This window comes from Gallinula chloropus (assembly GCF_964237585.1).
Source record: "Gallinula chloropus genome assembly, chromosome: 2".
NCBI classification, from domain to species: Eukaryota; Metazoa; Chordata; class Aves; order Gruiformes; family Rallidae; genus Gallinula; species Gallinula chloropus.
Window position 1 is genome coordinate 64118239 of NC_140086.1, and position 15036 is coordinate 64133274.

Here is a 15036-nt window from a genome sequence, read left to right on the forward strand (position 1 = left end):
GGGCGGCCGCCAGCGCGGGGCGGCGCGGAAGGCTCCGCCGCTCCCCGGGGCGGGCCGAGAGCAGCGGGGGTGGGGGTGGAGGGGGGAGTGGGCGCTGCCGGGGCGCCTCCCCCGACGGAGGAGGCGGTGGGGGCGCCAGGACCCGCGTCCAGCCGGGCGGAGGGCGCTGCCTGCGAGGGGGCGGCCGGGACTAGCGCGCCGCCTCCGCGCCCGGCGGCGCAGCCTGCGCCCCTGCGAGCGGCGGGGCACCCGGCGCGGCGGCACCCTCCTCCCTCCCTCCCCTCCCTCCCTCCCCTCCTCTCTCTCGTCTTCCCTCCCCGCCGCCGCCCGGAGCTGGCGGGGGGCTGCCGCCCCTGGCTCGCCGCGGTGCCGGGGAGCGGCGGCTCTCCTTTCCGCCGGCGGAAACTTTGGCCGGCGCGCACGGGGGAGGATGGAGCTGGGGGAGCCGGCGGTGGTGCCTCTCAACCGGTCCCGAGCGGGGGCAGAGCTGCCTTACGGGGAGTTCAACCTCTCCGGGCTGGCGGAGGCGGAGGGAAAGCCCCTTTTCGGCATCGGCATCGAGAACTTCATCACTTTGATCGTCTTCGTCTTGATCTTCACCCTGGGGGTGCTGGGCAACTCCTTGGTGATCACGGTGCTGGCGAGGAGCAAGCCAGGCAAACGCCGCAGCACCACCAACATCTTTATCCTCAACCTGAGCATCGCTGACCTGGCCTACCTGCTCTTCTGCATCCCCTTCCAGTCCACGGTCTATGTGCTCCCCACCTGGGTGCTGGGCGCCTTCATCTGCAAGTTCACCCACTACTTCTTCACCGTCTCCATGCTGGTGAGCATCTTCACGCTCTCGGCCATGTCCGTGGACCGCTACATGGCCATCGTGCACTCCCGGCGCTCGTCGGCCTTGCGCGTTTCTCGCAACGCGCTGCTGGGTGTGGGGCTCATCTGGGCGCTGTCCTTCGCCATGGCCTCGCCTGTGGCTCACCACCAGGGCCTCTTCCACCGCAAGGCCAGCAACCAGACCTTCTGCTGGGAGCAATGGCCCAACCCGCGCCACAAGAAGGTGTACGTGGTTTGCACGTTCGTCTTTGGATATCTGCTCCCGCTGCTGCTCATCTCCTTCTGCTACGCCAAGGTGGGGCAAAGTGGGTAGGGGTGAAGGGTATGTAAAAGGGATGGCAGGGAGACAGTGGTGGCAGGTGTCCTTGAGCTGTGGGGACATCTCTGGGCACACGTTAGGAGACATGGCACTGCTGGGAGGCAACGGGGCAGGTGTGAGTTTGTGCCGCGAAGGGAGAGGGCAGGTTTTATAGCTGAGTGAGTTCTGGGGAGGGGGGTACGTGTGTGTGTGTGGCACAGAAAGGTCAGGACAGGGATTGCACGGGACAGGGAGGAGCTTTGTTCAGGCAATTATTGGGGTCCCTCAGCCAGATTTCCTTGTTGTAAAGTACTAAGAAGCCTCAGTGTTCTGCTGCTTTCCCTGTCAACACAACTCTCTGATTTTCTTGCAGTGTTGTATGAGGAATTTAACTCAAGTCAAACAAAAAGATAAGTTATTCAGGCATCAAATGAACAAATCTGCCAGTTTGGTCAGATAACATTAGCACATTAAGAGCAAAAGGTGCATCACACTGCTCTGGGTCCCTGGGAGCCCCGTCATCCCCTAGGTTAAGTGGACAGGAGATTGACCTCTGACTAAGAGGCAGAGGTGCTAGGGAGTGGTGCATGGGGACCCGGGTAGGAAAAAGCAAGTAGAGAAAGATGCCTGGAAAATGGCACTTCTGGACTTCTCTGCTTAGGCAAACTGTCATGTTTGTCTATAAATATTAATTGCAGCCTTCAGTGTAGGGTCCACTGCTTGCAGCTGGAGAGGATCTGGAGCACCTGCTGCTACCTACCGAGTTAGGCAGAGAGCCGCCTGTTGCTGTGCCAGCAGCCTTCAGTAGCAGGATTTGCCTTAGCCAGTAATTTACATTTGAGAGGCTAAGTCTGCTCTTGCAAACAAGCGCTGCTTAAGTGTTGAGAAATCAGTTCTTTAATTGGCAAGTTCAGTAGATGTAATTAAAGTATTTAATTTGATCAAATAATTTTATTTTCTGTTCAGTTTTAGATGTATTGCATCAGCTTAATTGTGATGTGCAAATTAAGGCTAGAATGGCATCCAATTCTGGTAAAACAGAGTTATGCAGAACTCAGAGGACAATGTTTCTCAATTACTGTTTGTAATGAACCAAGTCCAACCTGGCAAACGGAGAAGAAATACATGTTCCCATACACAAACTGAATTCTGCTTTTTGCCTGGATGAATACACTGGTATTTCACCCACTGTGGTGAATATGACTGAGTTGTGAGACAGATTAAACTTGCCATAGCCATAGATCACCAGAATTTTAAGAAAATGTCACATATTTCAGGGAGAATGTTACAGAATGTGTGCAGAGGGAGTTCTTTAGCTATTAATATTTCTTATATTTTCTCAGAGCCAAAGCATCTTTAGTTTCAGAATAAAGTACGAGCCTCCAAAGTCTAATTATATGACAGAAGATTGAAAACAAATCTTTCAAAATTATGACAGTCCTGCATACTATGGCGGGGGGGGGTGTGGAGGGTGGTGGAGTGGGAGGGGGCATTAAATACATTTAAACAAAATACACGCATAGAAAATATAACACACCCCGCAGTTAAAAAGTACCACTACAGAAGTACATCTCTCAATATTAGTATGAACACGTAGTAAAAAAACCCAACCAACCAAACAAACAGAAAACCCCAAACCAATGAAATGACCCTATGTGAGATACATGCCCAGAACAAGTTTGTAAAATCAAGGCCACTCAAAGTTAGGACTAAAATCTTGTGCTTTAGTTATTGCCAGGGTAGGATCTCACCCTTCTTGGTGATGTGTTTTGAGCCTGTATGTATGATCCTGCATGCTGTGGTGTCAGGTTGGATGATCCAACCTGAAAGGATGAGTTTGAGGAGATACCGAGGAGATACCTGGTATTGCCATCAGTGCCAATGAAGCCGAAAAATGCTGTGACATGTACAAGGCTAATAGAGGGTCTTGAACCCTGCAGCATAAGGGCTCATTCCTGCACTTGTTAGGAGCCACTAGCAAACCTCTAGGCACAGTATTTTGACACGTGGAGCAGGGCAAAGGAGAAATTAAGGATGATAGTAGTTGAAAATCAAAGCTGAAGTTTTAAATTTGTCAAAGCTATTGCTGCTGTCACAGGTCTCAAGCAGAGTGGTCACTGAGCTTTTATTGATGTCACTGAAGTGCTATGAAGTGCGACAAGTAGCTTGGCTTCTGAATACAGGCAGGGTTAGAGAATTGCTGCTGTGTAGTAGCCATAGAAGTATTATAAAAATAAATGCACTAATTTCTTATGAACAACTGGTTTTCATGAACTGTGGATCAGCTAAATAATGCAATCTGCTGATATAGTAGATTAAGACAAAGGAGACTCATTTGTCTATTTGAATATATTGTGTTTTCCAGAGTCCTTTAAGGCAGTTCTGTTTCTTTTATAAGCAAATTGCAATTGAACTTTCAATTTTGAAAGTCTCATTTGTTTGGCACTCTAATAGGGAATCGAGTTCTTTCACTCTCTCACTCTCTCTTAAATTATGTTAGGAGAGATTTGTATTTTCCCCAGTTGGAGAGCAGTACTGTCACAACCTATGGAAGTGCTGCAATAGTGCTAGGTATTTGGAAATTGTGTCCTCCCATGAAATCAGAACTGGAAATCTCACATGATGTGCTCTTAAGGCAGAGAGTTATAAGATAGTACTCCATGTCCTGTGTGTGCAGCTGCCTGTTTGCCTTCTCCCCCAAGTAACTTTGCTTCAGTTTCAAAGTGAAGAAGTATCAGAATGGTATTTCCCCAGCCTCAATGAAGAGTCTCCACCATTGTCTCTCCTTCAAGGAGAGTCGGTTTGCATTCAGCTGTTAAAGATCAGACAAGCCATAGGGGGAGGAGGTGTTATGTAGCATCTGCTCATGGAGGAGACACATCTTTTGGGGAATAAATGGCCAAAAAATCACAAATCCATAGGAAAACAGCTTTTGTTAGCTCACAGAACTACTCTAGAAAGGAACTTGCTACTCCAGCCAAAGGAGTAATTACTAGTTGGGTTGCAATGCTGGCTATGTGTAGACACCTCGTGTTCTTATTTTTTTATTGCTTGTCATATTACTTGCCACACTTTTTTAATACTGGCTTTTTTTCTTGTGTTTTGTAACATTGCTACATTTGCTCACTAATGTGTTCTTAAAGGACCAAGTGATAAACGATTCCCAGTGAGCTCTAATAATCTGCCAGGGTAATGTAATGTGACAATTGATTTTGGGTGCCTCTGCTTTTGAGTACCAAGTTATGAGGATTCAGTCCTTGAAAGTCAGGTCTCCTTCTAGGTTGTCTGACACCTAAAATCATTAGCAAACTTTTCCTTTTTTAGATGCATGATGTTAAAAGTTGTTTCTTTAACAAAAAAAAAAAACAAACCCTTGCCTGCAGAAGGTTTCCATTATTATATATCATTCTGAGCATTCTGAATTCATGGAAGACATGTGTGATTTATAGACCTGGTTAAAAACAAGCCATAAAAAGTAGGAGCCTCAACATAAAACACGAGCTTATATGGTTCTTGGCTTCAGATATTGTGTCTTAAATTTTGCTGAGCAGTAAGGGAAAACTTTATTAAACTATGCTGGAAAGAAAAAATAAAGGGTATGACACATTAGTGACACACCGTTAAACAGAAGAGGGTGAGTGATCTATTGTGACAATGGAAGCAGCAGCATTACTTTAAAAAATGGATTGCAGGCAACATCACTCGAATTTAAATCAGGTTCATACTAAAAAATACGGTTCAGAATGTAATGCTCACATTGTATCTCTGTTAAGGAAGCAGTTCATTCTTATTAGATAATGACCTTGGGCAGGCTTTCCTGCTGCATGGTTTTCAATGGCTGATAATGAAGGTGTAGTCATCGGAATGATTATATACAGCCAGGCAGGAGATACACTTTGCAACACGGTAGACTTGAGACTTTTACAGTGTTTGGTAGACTTATGTCAGTAGGCACAGGCAGTTTAAGCTATTTTGGATTGGAAAGATCCTTTTCTTGACTTGGTCATAGTCCTTCAACCTGGGCTCTCAAATCATCTTGAATGCAGTCCCTGAAAACAACTGTCTGTAGGCAAAATCCAGGGCCTCTCAAATGCCATCACTGGTAGTTGTGGTAGCACGGTCTAGAACAGATTACAACTTCTTATACTTCTGTGTATAAGTTTCCATGCACCTTCTACAGCAGCATAACTTTTATTTCCCCAAAGCACCCCACCCTCACCTCCAGGAAACAGGAAAGCTCTTCATTTTCCAAGAGCCAAATTAAGATCTCTGATCAACAGATACAGGAGAAATGGAGTTAGAAAAGTTTCACAGAACCACAGACTGGTTTGGATTCTAAGGGACCTCAGAGACCTTCTAGCTCCAACCCCACCCTGCCATGGGCAGGGACACCGTCCCCTAGACCAGGTTGCCCAAAGCCCCATCCAATCTGGCCTTGAACACTGCCAGGGAGGGGGCAGCCACAGCTTCTCTGGGCAGCCTGTGCCAGGGCCTCACCACCCTCGCAGAGAAGAATTTCTTCCTAATATCTAATCTAAACCTACCCTCTTTCATCTTGAAGCCGTTACCCCTTGTCTTATCACTATACTCCATGATAAAGAGTCCCTCTCCAGCTTTCCTCTAGGTCCCCCTATAGTTACTGGAAGGCTGCAGTAAGTTCTCCCTGGAGCCTTCTCTCTCAAGGCTGAACAAGCCCAACTGTCTCAGCTTGTCTTCACAGGAGAGGTGCTCCAGCCATCTGATCATGTTCGTGGCCCCTCCCTGGACAGTTTCATGTGAAGAGTTAATTTTTTCATGGAGCTGAATTTTTTAAAAATGTAACACCTTATAAGAACAGGTCATGACCTGTTTTTTTAGCAAGATGGATATTTCATTCCATGAGTTAAAAATACATGTGGAAATGTATTAGGGGATATTTTGAAAGACATCCTCTAGAGGAACAGCCTGAAACTAATTAAGATGCACATGTAGAGTTATTGTTAGAGAAACAAGTGATTACTCATTGGCCCAGAGAAGAGATAATTTGAACAGTGCAGTGAGGAGAGGTGTCTTTGATTTGCTTTGTAGTGTTTGTGCATCAACATGGCTCTTAATGTCCCTACATGGCATTCTGTGTAGGTCTTTGAGTGCTGCTCCATTGCTGTTGATAGGTAATTAAATTCTGCCTATTTCTCTTGCACCTGGTTTGCATACCATCTGGTGCACTACCATGTAGAGCTGGCATCTTTTCATTACAGAGGCTAATTTTATGAAATAGGCATATAATCTGAAAGAGGGGAAGTTGAGAAGGACTAATTGGAAGGTTATCATGTAAAATATTCAACACATCCCTCCGATCCCCCAAATTTCCAATTTAGTATCTTTCTTTGGACTGGAAAGAAATTCAATGCAAAAAATTGTGCTAAAAGCTTCAGAACAAAGTGAAAGAAATGTTTGTAACTTTAAAAGATTTTGAAGTTCTGATTTCTGGGAAGAGTTTAACTGATTTTAGTTTTGGGCTGTGAGGGAAAATCACATTGGTGGTGGGTGATGGGATTTGCAAAGGTCCGGTAGAAACAGCTCATCGTTGTAAGTAATGTGAAGGGGTGCAATAGGTGAAGCAGCAGGGATGGAAAGTGAACTTCACTGTATTTCTCCCATGCTCTTTTTGGGTTTTACATTTTTCTGTTCATGGAATAAGTAGTTCAGGTCTTTTGTACAAGGCAATGGGAGGTGGATAAAGAGTATGTGAGACAGAGTCAATCTCCATGTCTTCTGCTGGACCTCAGGGGCTTTTCTGTCCTTTCCTTCTGGTCCGCTTCATCCTGGAAAAGAAAGGAGGGATGAAGCCAAAATGGGACCTTCTCAGAATAAACAGATTTATTTTTCTTCTGCCTTTCCTGAGCTCAGGTTAGCCTTGCTAGAAGCCTGGCTAGTGCTTCAGAATAGAGAGTGCATGCAGGGCTGTTTCATGCACAAACAGATGCATGCACAGGTAAGCAGAAATGAACTTCTCTTCCAGTGTTAAGTGTTTACAAGTAATTTTATTGTTTTTTGTGGTTTGCTGGTAGAGAAGAGTAAATACTTTAAAAGTGGAATCCACTGATTAGCTATGTTTTTCACAAATACCATCTTATTTCTTTTAATTCATTATGTAAATTTCTAAGATTCAAATGTAAGAGTGGGATCAAGTCTATAAGTTACCTTGTCTGGTGTCTGTCCTGGTAGTGGTTAGCTGTGCATCCCAAAGAAAACAAAGGAAACATCCCCATACCAGAGAATTTGAATTGTATCCTTTTCACATCTCAAGAAGTATCTTTATAAGCCCTAAAATTTAGTGTTACATTCCTTTAAAAAAATCCTTTTAATGCTGGATCATTTTAACTATTAATTTGGGATGATATTATCTATTAAATTGTTCTCGGTTCATCTTAGAGCTATGTAAAGTGCAGTCTAACATCACCATCGTTTTCATCATCATCAAACTGAGCTCTATACGCTCTCTATTCACTCTGAGCTCTATCCTGACACTCTCTAAAAAATTCCTCTTACCATATTTTGTTTAAACCCTGGAGTTTAGTCCCGTGTGGTTTTACAACTTGTTGAGCACATTCAGTTGAAGAGCATATTTCCCTGCCCCCCATGCCTACAAATTATGATGTATGAATATATTAGATTCAGTTAATAATGACTGCAGATGAAGTAGGGCACTTCTGTGCATCTACTATCCAAAATCTCATGCGCAAATGACCATGTTAGAATCTGGACCCTGCTCTTGGATGACACATTCTAAACAACTACTTGAGGAGGGTTCTGGTTGTTTAACCTTGGCCAGATGCCAGATGCCCACCAAGTGGCTCTTCCCTCTTCAGCAGGACAAGGAGGGGAGAAAAATAAGATGGAGAAAATAACCTCAAGCTTATGGGTCAAGATAAAGGCAGTTTAATAAAGCAAAAGAAAAAAGGACATGAATAGAAGCAAAGCAAAAGCAAGAGATAATTCCCTACTTCCCCCCAGCTGCTTCCCAGGAAGCAGGGCTTCAGTACATGTTGTGTTGCTCTGGAAGACAAATGTTTTAAAAAACAAATGCTCCCACTTCCTCCCCTGATCCATCAGCTTCTTATCATTGAGCAGACTTCACATGGTATGGAATGTCCCTTTGGTCAGTTGGGTGAGTGTCCTGGCTATTCCCCCTCCCAAGATCTTGCCCACCCCCAGCCTACTGTTGGTAGTGGTGGGGATGAGTGTTGGAGAGGCAGCCTTGGTGCTGTGCCCCCACTGCTCAGCAACAGCCAAACCCCTGGTGTGTTACCAACACCTTGTGAGCTACTGATACGCAGCACAGTGCTGGAGGGCTGCTGTGGGGAAGATTAACTCCATCCCAGCCAGACCCAATGCAAAGGTACATGACAAGTATCACCCATATAAAGGTGATAATAACCCTTGGTAAAGGTCATGCCTCATGTGGAACACATTTAAGTATACGTTATTTTTGAAAGCCTAAGCTTCTTTTGAAGATCAAATAGCGTGAACATCCTGATTATATTAACCAAACATCCATCTGAAGAAAGCAAATTATACAGGTGACTCAGAAAAGCTCTGACTCAAAACATACACTTTTTACGTTACATTCAGCAAAGGTCATTCTAAATTAACAAGCATTGACATTTTTATGAAAGAAGAATGATTGCTAATTCTAGGTGCATGATAGGTTTCCATTTACTGCCTTGTTCATTTCTAATATGTATTTGTTACGTAATACATCTGGGTTTTTCTGTAAGAATTCTATTGTGGTCTGCTTCATGTTTGTTGATTGACACAGATGCAGATACGAAATTTCTTTGGAATTTATACTGTGCACTTTTGAAAGGTGTAAATTGGATCAGCAATGTTGGTTAGCGACTCACAGTACTGGAGAACGTACTCTAAAATACATGGGTTTGAATTTTAGAAAATGGTGAAATACAAGATGCAAATTAATCTTTTCAGGTTCTTAATCATCTGCACAAGAAGTTGAGAAACATGTCAAAGAAGTCGGAAGCATCCAAGAAAAAGGTAGATTGCTTTCATTACCAAGAACTATTTGTTTATATTCTGGTTTATGGCTAAGCTAATTTGCTGTTACATTGCTTGTTGCTGAAGATGTAATGGAGAGAAGGAATTGAAACAAAGTATTTAATGATGTATCCAGTGTCTCTCTGAACTTAGCAGGATTGCAGTCTGATCTGAGTTCCATTGCGGTACATCCAGCTATTACCTGAGATGCCCCGTATGTTGAACTTCAGAGCGTCTAAAATTTAGACATGGAAAGCCACTTCTCTAATATTAGATGTGGAGGGTTTTCTCCTCACTGGCATTTTTCCCTAACTTGAAAAAAAAAATCAATATATGTATACACACATTTTTAATGTATTTTTTAACTGTCTGAATTTTAAAATGTTTTATGAAGAATTCCTATTTTATGTGATGAGACTTTAAAATTAGGTTTATGGTGCTTCCTGATAGGACTTCAATAAGAAACTTTCAATGAATTTGCAATTCTATTGTTATTCTGCAAACTTTTTGCTCTTTTTATGTTCGAGACTGAAGTAATATACTGGTTACAAGTAGAATTGTGGAAGGCCTTTAAAGCAGAATATAAGCTATGCAATTTAAAACAATATTTGAAAGATGTGTTTATATATTGAATTTGTCAGTTAATATAATATGTTTCTGATTTTTGAACAGATTTGACCACAGTAATCATTTGACTTACTTCTCAGTTTATGAATGTGGAGTCAGAAAAAACCCTTAGGCTATAGCTCTTCATTTGATCTGATCACTATTACCATATGGACATGCAGACTGTCTGCAATGTAAATGAGATATACATGGGCTCAACAGGGAATAAGTAATCTACTATTTATGCATTTTCTATTTTTTTTAACAATATCCTAGTCAATAGATTTTAATTCCTAGAATTAAAAGCACCGTGGCCCTGATTCCATAAAAAACATAACATATATACTTTTGCACTTAATGTCATGAAGACCAAAAGTGTAGTTTTCAAAGGCATTCTCTGTATCGCCATCCCTACTCTCATCTAAATTATTTTCAAACTGGAAATATATGTGCATTTCCTCTAAACACTAACTCTTAAAAATTGCAAGTAAAAATGAGATTGGGCTGGGAGCTGCTTTCATCGCTTCAGGGAAAAGCATTAGAGATATGCCCAAGACTGCTTAGATGTACCAAGGTTTGCTAACTAAAGGGGGAAAACAAAACAAAAAAAAAAAAGGCAGCCCAAAGCTTTTTCTCCTTAGAAAATAAGTTTCTAATCCCCAAAACTGAGTTTTTTCAAAGCAATTCTGTGCAATCTGTTCCCATTTGGAATGTTAATACATTGAAGGGACCTGCTCTTAATTTTACTTTCTCGTTTGCACATATTCTCCTGATGAGACCTGAAAGAGGAAGTATTTTGTGTGTCTGTCAGTGACAACTGACTTAAACTCCACAGGGCTAAGACTAGACAAATTATATTTACTATGAAGTCCTTTGGTTTCCATTGTGAGATTTAGCTAATCAACAACAGTGTTTGTCATGTTATTTTGGCCTGTTTGCACAGAAATCACACTTTTCTTTACCCCCCCCCCCCCCCGTAAGTTTCTCTATGTTAAGTCATGTTGTGATTAGGTAGGTCAATCTGAATTGTTATTGAGCATTAATCAATTCAAGAAGTGTACACTGAGCTCAATAAACTAGCCAAAGTCTAGGTGTCTCTGTGCTGCATTGTGTATCACTGGATTAGTTTTGCCTGTGAATAAGAGCCTAAGTTACCTGAAAAATACATTGCAAAGTGTTAATACAGCAATTACAATGGTCCATAACATAATATGTTTGGGAATTAATATTAGGCTTTTATGGGGAGAATGATTTTGTTGAAAGATGTGTTTGTCAGAGGAGTTGCTATTAATTAGTTGAGCAACTGCAAAGCACCAAGTGCTGTTTCTGAAGCTAAAGTAAACATAGACTGTCAAACTCCACTGTGCCCTGGCAGAATACCTTCAGCACCTGAAAGGCCTGTACTCACAGATACTGTAGCTGTGTGGATGGATCTAATGAGCTTGATGGCCCTTCCTCTCATAAATAACGAATTGGAGTCAGGGGGCAGCACTGAAGATACTTTGTGTTTCATTTCTCTGAATTCGGTGTTTGGAACTGAGCTTTTATTTCCAGATTGTTTTTCACAATGTGCAATCACCAGCAATCTCAAGCTTCTTGCTTTTCTCTTTTTTTCCCCTACTTGTATCCCAGAATGTTGTTGTGTGATTGTCCTTGTGGAAATCTTATGTTTAAAGGAGAGACTTTCAAAAAAGCCCCTGCTCCTTTTGCAGGCACTTGCGCAGTCTTTGGCTGGCTGTTCTAAGCTCTTCCACTAGCTGCCTTCATGTGTAATAGATATGCCTTGAGATCTTGGTCAGAAAATCTTGTGCCACATACTAAAATATAGATCATTAGATTTGGATGAGATTTCCCGAAGACCCACGTTATCATTATTTTCCATCCATCTCAGAAATAGGTAGGCTTTTGAGTAAGGAATTGGGAACATCATTCTTTACCTTTGACCAAAGTTACACATTTGCCTTTTACTGCAACATTTTCAAGGAGAAGGTTCTCCTTGCAGCAGTCAACTATGTAAATAAAGCCCAGATAGGTAGTGGAATAAAATCAGTAACAAATATTCCAAAGCATGTTATTTCTTGGTATATCTTTCTCTCACCCCCTCCCCTCCCCCCAAAATGGTCTTGAACCAAATGTAAAGCTGATTCTCCAAGTGCTCATCAGACATCTGTGTTTTCCTTTCCCTGTCTCAGACAGCACAGACTGTGTTGGTGGTGGTAGTGGTTTTTGGCATCTCCTGGCTGCCTCATCACGTGATTCATCTCTGGGTTGAATTTGGAGCTTTCCCACTGACTCAAGCCTCCTTTCTCTTCAGAATAACTGCACACTGCCTGGCCTACAGTAATTCGTCTGTGAACCCAATTATATACGCATTTCTCTCTGAAAATTTTAGGAAGGCCTACAAACAAGTCTTCAAGTGCCAGATAGGTAATGAGTCACCTCTGAACGATGCTAAAGAAAATCGAAGTCGGATCGATACACCACCGTCTACCAACTGTACGCACGTGTGAACTTTGAGAAGTCCTGTAAGCTGGCTCTTCATCTGTGTGAACTAAACACCAAGAAAACAAAGCACAATGAGCTTTATCCTGGGTTTATCCTGATAAAGATAAGTGGTATTTCATGTATGGAAGTTGCACTTGTAGCAAGAATTTGGGAAAAAGGTATGAAAGAAAACTGAGCTGTTCCTTTGCCTCTTAGATAGCTATGTGAAATGAAGCTCTTGGACCTTTAAAAGGTACTGGAGAAAAAAAATGTTGCAGATGATATGTCTGTATTCTTACTTACTAAGCATATAGTGTTTAAACATTCAAATACTCAAGAAGGAAATGTTGCTATGGACAAGTAACTTTCTGACATCTTGCACCACTGAAGTGAAGAGATGGATAAATTTTCAGTCTTACAGATAATAAATACCATAGTACTATGATTTTAGAGAGGAAAACCTTTGTTCCCTCTTCAGATTGTTTTGACAATGCCTTTTCTCTTTTTAAAGTAAAGATGGGCTCCGACTTGGGGTTGAAACGTGTGTACAACTTGAGGTGATTGCTTTAGAGAGGAAAAGCTAATTTTATCTGTTTAACTGTCTTTTTAATGTAACATACTGAGTAATGATAAAGGTTTTTTTTCCACTTCATATGCCTGCCTTACTGTATACACAGAACTTTTGTGTACGCTATATAACGGTTTGTTTATGGCCTGTATGTTGTTGTACTAAAATGAGGATTTTGGTCTATCTGAGAGAAACTTTTCTTCATGTGTTGCATGTGTGTGCCTGTGTTTTGTTAACTTTGTTGACTTTTGAGATGGAGATACAGTTTTGTATGTGCAATGTATGCATATGTTTTAAAATATTACATTACATAAAGCAACTCTGGGCAATGCTTACGTGTTTTAAAATAGCATTCCCTTAAAATGTTATAGGAGGGCCTTGATATTGTATAGCTCTAAACAGGAAAAAACCCAGAAGGATGCATTTAAATCAATACAAAGTACATAAGGTAAGCGGTACAATTCTGCAAATTCTTAAATTAGATGAGTAGTTTCAGCAATTTTATGGAAGTACTTAATATGTCTTTAAGTGGTAAACCACTAAAGAAATAGCAGCAGGGTACTCAGTCTTTTGAGAACATTATTGTTATCTGGAGTAAAATATTTTTATTAATTTATTAATGACCCATACACTAATAGAGTAAATTAAGTTGAAGGAACCTCTGGACATACTCTCGAGGCAGGGCTACTCTCAGAGTTGGATTGCTTCCTTTTCTAGGCAAGTCTTGCAAAAGTCTAAGGATGGCAACTGAGGTATTTTGGGGGACTAACCTGTGCCACTGCCTAGCCGCCCTCACTAAAATATATTTTCTTATCCCTTGTTGGCGTTTCCCTTGATGTGGCTTGTGACCGTTGCCTTATGTCATTTTGCTGTGTACTGAAGTCTTCTCTCTAACTAGCTTACATGTGATTTAAGATGGCAATTATGTTTCCCCCAGCCCTCTTTTCTGAAAATATGCATCACACTCAATCTCTCCTTATCTGCTGTGCTCCAGCTCCCTGTCTGGAATAGCGGCCTTCCACTGCCCTTTCTTCCAGCGCATCCATCCCTCTTATGAAATGGGGTGTTCAAAAATGAACAGCATGTTCCAGATGTGGCATCATGAGCACTGAGTAGACTAATGGCTTCCCTTGACCCGTTGGCTCATTGTTGCTAATACAGCCCAGTATTACAGAAACTCATTGCTGCAAGGGTACATACACTACTGACTTCTATTTAATTTCTGCTTTACAAGCACTCTCGTGTCTTCTTCTGCAGAATTGCACTGAGTCCCAATCCAAGGTTCAGGACTTCGCTTTGACTTTGTTGAACTTCATGCATTTGGTAGCTGTTACTTCCATTCTTCTGTTTTATCAGGGGCCCTCTGAAAGGCAGCCCTGCTCTCCAGCACACCCACCATGCACTCCCCCAGGTTTAGTGTCATGTGCATACTTGCCAAGAGAATCTTGCACCCTTGTCCAGATCTCTGAAGATGCTAAATGGCATTGAGTCTGGCAGTTCCTTTTTCTCCACAAACTCGCTTTTAAAAAGACCCAAACGTTCAGAGTGGTGGAGCCACATCAACTATGGAGGGTTAGTTCACATCAAAATGTCTACGTTTACGTGTCAGTATTGTCTGCTTGGAATCAGTAAAAGAATATTGAAGACCTGCTATTGCACGCACGGTGTTTGTGTCCATTCTTTCACATGAAGAGACAGTGTGATGATATTGCTAGGAACACAAAACGTATGAAAAGACCCTAGAGGGATAAGAAGGGTTTATGTGTGCAGGAAACCATCTTCTGGGTTATGACTGAGGTTAGGAAACATGACCTAGAAAAATGTTGAAGTTTGTTGGGTTTTTCAAATCATCACCACCCACTAATCACTCAAATTATTAAAGCACTATCAGACTTCAGCTGAATTTATAACATATTAGGAGCTTTGAAAGGTATATCTTTTCCCTTGAAATATTTCCTGTAAATTTATTACTTTGAATAAAAAATGACAATGTAAATATGCAATTGTATAAAGTTAATGATGAGTTTGTTTCAGCTGCAAAGGTTTTTTTTTTTTATTTAATTGTACATAATTTTAAACCCAGAGGCTTGACAGTAATGGACCTGCATCTGTTGGAATTTTCAAGGATGGTGGAGAAGATGACTGCAGTAACAAGTAGGTAGAAAAACTACCACCTCACTATTCAGAGAAACCTTAAAAAGCAGCTGAT

The 15036-nt window shown here is 41.9% G+C and overlaps 1 protein-coding gene across 1 annotated transcript; it reads left to right on the plus strand.

The window, feature by feature from the left end:
* Positions 1-430: 430 nt before the first annotated feature.
* Positions 431-12285, plus strand: GALR1 (galanin receptor 1; the record flags this gene model as incomplete). Its single annotated transcript, XM_084280014.1, has 3 exons — positions 431-1132; positions 9104-9169; positions 11968-12285. 3 exons carry the CDS (start codon positions 431-433, stop codon positions 12283-12285), a joined length of 1086 nt encoding a protein of 361 aa, XP_084136140.1.
* Positions 12286-15036: the final 2751 nt, after the last annotated feature.